Raw genomic sequence first — 5,717 nt, 5'->3', positions numbered from 1 at the left:
TTGTATGACTTTTTTTTCTGAAACAGCGTGCAGTTTACACAGTTGATTCCATTTAATGACGCAAAGTACAGTACATGCACAGAAACACAAAGCAGTCTCGGTACAGTAAAAATGAGAATAAACGATAAGTAAATAAAGTGGACTATTGGGCCCTAATGGCGCCTCTTCCTTTCCTCACAGCGAGTGCCCAAGAAGGAGGGACGGCAGCGGCATTTGTTGGGGGAAATACATTTTCCTCCGTTCAGGCACGGCAGAGTGCACTCGGCTGTAACACACACCAACAAAAACAAACAGTTTGTTCACTTTTACGAAGCTTGACAAATCATTTTCTGTCACATATGGAAAAATGCTCAATGGACACTTGTGTAACATCACCTGGATTTTTTTTGTTTTAATTCATCCCCAAAACTAGCTTAGGAACATGACAATTGGTTGACATGTCTATCATGAGTAGATCTGCAAAAACAGAGAAAGTCTGCCATTTTTGGATCTTTTTTCTACTTCCAGGATTGTGTCACAATATACCGCCCTATACAGTGAGTTAGTCATTTTGTAGTGCTGCTCCAATGTGCACTGAGTAGAAGTTATCCCCTACAGCACGGGTGTCAAACTGGTGGCCCGGGGGCCAGATCCGGTCCGTCACATCATTTTATGTGGCCCGCGAAACCAAATGAAAAAAATCGCTAATTGTGTTCTGATGTAATGGCATTGAGATATTTGCAAGCATTTCTTTGTTACCAATCCATCCATCCATTTTGTGAGCCGCTTCTCCTCACGCGGGTCGCGGGCGTGCCGGAGCCTATCCCAGCTGTCATCGGGCAGGAGGCGGGGTACGCCCTGAACCGGTTGCCAGCCAATCGCAGGGCACATAGAAACTAACAACCATTCGCACTCACAGTCACGCCTACGGGCAATTTAGAGACCTCAATTAACCTAGCATGCATGTTTTTGAGATGTGGGAGGAAACCGGAGTGCCCGGAGAAAAGCCACGCAGGCACGGGGAGAACATGCAAACTCCACACAGGCGGGGCCGGGGATTGAACCCGGGTCCTCACCACTGTGAGGCTGACGCTCTAACCAGTCGTCCGGTTACCAATCCCCCTTTGAAAATAAATGTAACAGTTGAAAAACATGTTTTTATCGGCTTCGGAGTTCAAAACTGGTTATTCATCGATGTGTTGTGTATACTGTAATTACAGTATATGATGTAATCTTTCATTTATATGGGTCCACAGTCGTACGGCCCTCCGAGGGAAGTCATAACTGCGATGTGGCCCGTGACAAAAATGAGTGACACCCCTGCCCTACAGTGTCCTCAATGTATCTCACAATACATTTTGCAAAGTAGTCAACAGCCGATGTTGAATCTAGAATCACATGATGATTCACATGATGCATTCTGCTGTTTCATGTTTTGTTTTGTTTGTTGACTTATTGTACGTAATGTGGCCAGTGATGTTGTGTTTATCATCAGCGTGTTGTTTAACTCACCAATGTGGCAGGCGCCTCCCAGCCAGCCGTCAGGACAGCTGCAGATTCCAGGGGCCATGCAGAGGCCCCCGTTTCTGCAACCTTGGGGGCAAATGGCTGGTGTGGAACACAGCACAGGCGCATTATTAGTAGCAGAAATGCATGTACAGTGAACCCTCCTTTATCGTGTTCTCGACCCACCTGCAATATGTGTAAAAAGGCGACATAGAAAGACCATATTAAGAACTTTTTGGAATTAAGTGTTAATTATCACTCACTCTCGCACACTGTTCTCCAAATAAAAGGTAAAGTGTGCTTGCGCTTCATTTGTGGTGAGACACGGCCTCAAAATTCAAAATACATTTCACAGCAGCAGAAATTGAGGTTATTGTGTCAGAGGGGAAGGCAAGGAATACAACACTTTTTGAAGCATTACCATGAACTGGAGCAAAAAAAGGTACCTTGGCCTCTATCACAGAGGCTGTCAATGCAGTGTCACCTGAGGTCCGCACCGTGGCTCAGGTGAAGAAAAAGTGGTTTGATATTAAGGTGGATGCAATGAATAGGACATCGGACCAGAGAAAAAAGATGGAACTCGGACGAGGACAAGGACAAGGACCACCTGTTCTCATGCCAGAAGATGAGCAATTGTCTGCTGGTTATATTGGAAATTCTAGATTTTAAATACATGAACAGTGGAGAAGTGCCCATTTCATAGTTATATTTAGTCTAGGGCTGTCACTATCAAATCTTTTTAGATTCGATTATCCTATAGATATTTAGTCGAGTACTTGAGTAACTGAACCCCCCTCAAAAAAAAAAACTATTTTTTTAATACTACTAACATACTACTAATTTTATTCTCATTTATGAGGGCTGGACTTCTATCCTTATACTGCATGTGTTGGTACGGAGTGTAAATAAAGTGTGCACAGAATTTGAGACAACAAAATCAGCCTTTTCTAAACGGTTAGCATTCGGGATTGGCATTAGCGCGCTAGCAATTACCATTTTAGGTTTAAAAAAAAGAAAAGAAAACGATAACCCCCACTCAGCTCAGTCATATATCATCTTATATGTACATTACATATAGTGTCTTAAAAATCACTTACAGACGCTACTCTGTGGTTTTTGCCAATGTTTTTGCACTGGCCTGACAGCGCGTCCAGCCGCAACAAATGTCTGTGCGGTAAAAATGGACAACGGGCAAATGGTTCTACGCGGACCAAATCGGTTCTGGGTGGCGCAAATATGCTTTTATTGATATTTTTTTTGCCTCACGGTAGAAATGTTTGTGTCGACCAATTTTTGTGGTCGACTTAGCCAAGTTAGCCAATTCTTTTTTCACAGCCCTTAATTTAGTCAACTCATCAAATTCTCACTTTCGATTATTATCGTTACTTAAAATCAAATCAAAAATAACGTAGTTTCCATACATTGTGCATCGTGGGTAAAAGCCGGTCCTTCATTATTTGTGTGTATGCATGACCTGAAAATGGCCTAAATGTATTCACAGAGGAAGAACAAATTCAAGTAAGAACATATGAATCCCAGATTTGTGCGTCAAATCGTCGTACGCACGATTAAGGCACAAATTTGTGAATGAGGCCCATTGAGATCAGCTGACTGAACACTAGTGTGTGTGTGTGTGTGTGTGGCACCAGCTGAGGAGGAGGCCCATCTAGCCCCCGTATCCCCAGCTGTGCGCCATTTGCTGCCTGGGAGCCGAGGTGCTAACATAATTGGAACCGGGCCCATAAAAACAAAAACAAAAACAAAAAAAACACGAACCCTCTTGGCATTTGGAGCCCGTCCAGCTGGAGGGACAGATGCACTTGGCCACTCCGTTGACAGCGTTACATTCGCCTCCATTCCAGCAGCCGCCGTCGCACGTCACTGCACAAACAACAACACAAAACAGTACTTGTGCTACTTATTTTTGCACTTGCATGACAAACTACTAAAATGTTACCTTTGTGACAATATCTGCCTCCAAACCCAGCCGGACATCTGCATTTTCCGGGACGAAGACACACGCCTCCGTTCTTACATTTGGGATAGCAGTTGGCTGCAATGCATGCAATCAATAACAGACTTAGACTTGCTTCTTTGTCATTCAATAAACACATGGTCAGTTCACATAAAACGTTTGTACCTTAGCGCACAGCATCAAATGAATTAAATAGTTGGGAAGTACTCTGTGTATTGAAAAAATAATTATAAATAAATGTAATTGTCAAAAGCGTAAGTCACATTAAATGTAATTAGAATTAAACATTGTGTGACAATTAAAAATAAATTCAATAATTTTTTTAAACTGAAAAGACATGAAAAACATACATTGTAAATTATAAAAAACATAAATTAAACTTGATATTTTTAAAAATTAAACTAACAAAAAGCAAGAATTTAAAATGTCAAAACAAGTTATTTAATTAAATATTAATCTAAATTATTTTTCAAAGCCAGAAGCATTTGTTCTTTTAATTGGTGAATATTTAGTTCATATATGTATTTTATTTTTTTCATTCATAAATACACACTCACACAAATAAAAGCATACACGAACACACGCTTTTGACCAGGACAAAACTTGTTTTGAAAAATGCCACTGTCATTTGCGTTTTCCATAAGGAAAGGAGACAGAATCAATTCAAATAGATAATCGGATTTATATGAGGGATGAAAAAAAAATAATAATCTATTTGATTTTACGGCCTTTTAAATAAAGTTGCATTTCAAACTCCATTCTAACTTGGAATGCAGTTGTATTTAAACACACAATCAAGCAATAATCATCACAAAGGAGAATACAAGTAGCATTATAATGCACTTAATTATGGAAAGGAGCATATCTAGAACGAAGCCTGAAATGTAACTTTATTCAAACAGACAAGAATCATAGTGGAGCATGCAGGTGTGAACAGAAGTAGATCATGGGGGTATTTCCTCACCATACTGGCAGTTTTCTCCCTCGTAACCGCGGCCGCACAGACAAGTGTCGTTGCGGATGCACACTCCGGCGTGCTGGCAAGGCGGCTCGCACGTCGCTTTCGGGTCAAAAACGAAGCCCGGCGCCACCCCGCGAGGAGCGTCCGAGCGTGCCCAGCAGCGGCCGCAACACAGCCCGCATAGCCACACAGCCAGCAACAGAGCCGCCGGGCCGGATCCCCCGAAGAAGCCCATGACTGACACAAGAAGCGAGCGACGGAAGTCCGCTAATGGAGGAGCTCCCCGCCGCCCGTCAGCACGCCCGGAGGCAAGCGGGAGGTCAGTGCGGGGGAGGCGGGCGTGGCCGGCCGGCTGGCGGGGAGGGTCCTCGGTGGTGGTGGTGGTGATGATGGTGGTGGGGAGCCGAGTTCGACTTCAAACTTCGAAACATTTGTGTACAGTTTCGAAATATTTCAAAGCACTTACACCATTGAAATAAAATGAACTATGACTAGCGTCACTAATTAGCCTCGTCGTTGGCTAGTTTGCTACGTTAGCTTAGCATTTTATGTCATCAATGTCAGAATTTGTCATTATTTTTAGCTGTCTGAATATAGTTTTAAGATTCACACTGTATCAAGTCTTAAACATGTGCCATAAATTTGACGCTATTACATTTATTAGAACAATAAGAAGCATTGATAATTAGCTTCTTAGCTGGCTAGTTAATGATGTCACCATTTTATACTAATATTTTTGACTGTATGAATATATTCACAATGTGTCACCTCAACATGAATTTGATAAGTTACATAAAAGTTAATTACTGTTATTAAGTTATTAAGCTAATTACTATTTAGCCTTAGCTAGCTAGTTAGCTACGTTAGCTTTGACTTGGAACATTACGTTAATGACGTTGCTAATTAGCCTCTTGGCTTGGTGCGTCAACGTCGAACTTACCTTAGAATTAGCTTCTTATGTGTCACACCGCTTTTGTGACATATCGTATTAATGTAACATCGTCAGTGTTTTACATTACAATTTTTTTTGCAGTGGATATGTGTAAACTCAATAATGGACGTCATCAACTTGATGATATTCATTTAACTATGACTGTCTATAACTCTCTAGGTATGTGACGAAAGTTTTCAAACCACCTGTGTATCAAAATAGACAATATAATTGAATATAGGCTAGAAACACGAATAAAATGAGCCCTAGTTTGTAAGAATGGGATTAAGGATTTTTATTTAGTTTTTTTACCACTTTGTATGTCGCAAATTGGTCCACATGTACTTGTCCAGAAATCAATGTCA

The 5,717-nt window shown here is 41.4% G+C and overlaps 1 protein-coding gene across 1 annotated transcript; it reads right to left on the bottom strand.

The window, feature by feature from the left end:
• Positions 1-28: 28 nt before the first annotated feature.
• On the bottom strand, positions 29-5,664 carry seraf (Schwann cell-specific EGF-like repeat autocrine factor). The gene is made up of 5 exons (XM_061777818.1): positions 4,425-5,664; positions 3,443-3,538; positions 3,262-3,366; positions 1,492-1,587; positions 29-265 (listed from the first exon to the last, which is right to left on the bottom strand). Exons 1-5 carry the CDS (start codon positions 4,654-4,656, stop codon positions 153-155), a joined length of 642 nt encoding a protein of 213 aa, XP_061633802.1. The 5' UTR covers positions 4,657-5,664; the 3' UTR covers positions 29-152.
• Between the last annotated feature and the right edge of the window lie 53 nt (positions 5,665-5,717).

The sequence above is a fragment of the Phyllopteryx taeniolatus genome, chromosome 6, assembly GCF_024500385.1.
Source record: "Phyllopteryx taeniolatus isolate TA_2022b chromosome 6, UOR_Ptae_1.2, whole genome shotgun sequence".
In the NCBI taxonomy this organism is placed as follows: domain Eukaryota; kingdom Metazoa; phylum Chordata; class Actinopteri; order Syngnathiformes; family Syngnathidae; genus Phyllopteryx; species Phyllopteryx taeniolatus.
This window is presented reverse-complemented; position numbering and strand designations above follow the sequence as displayed.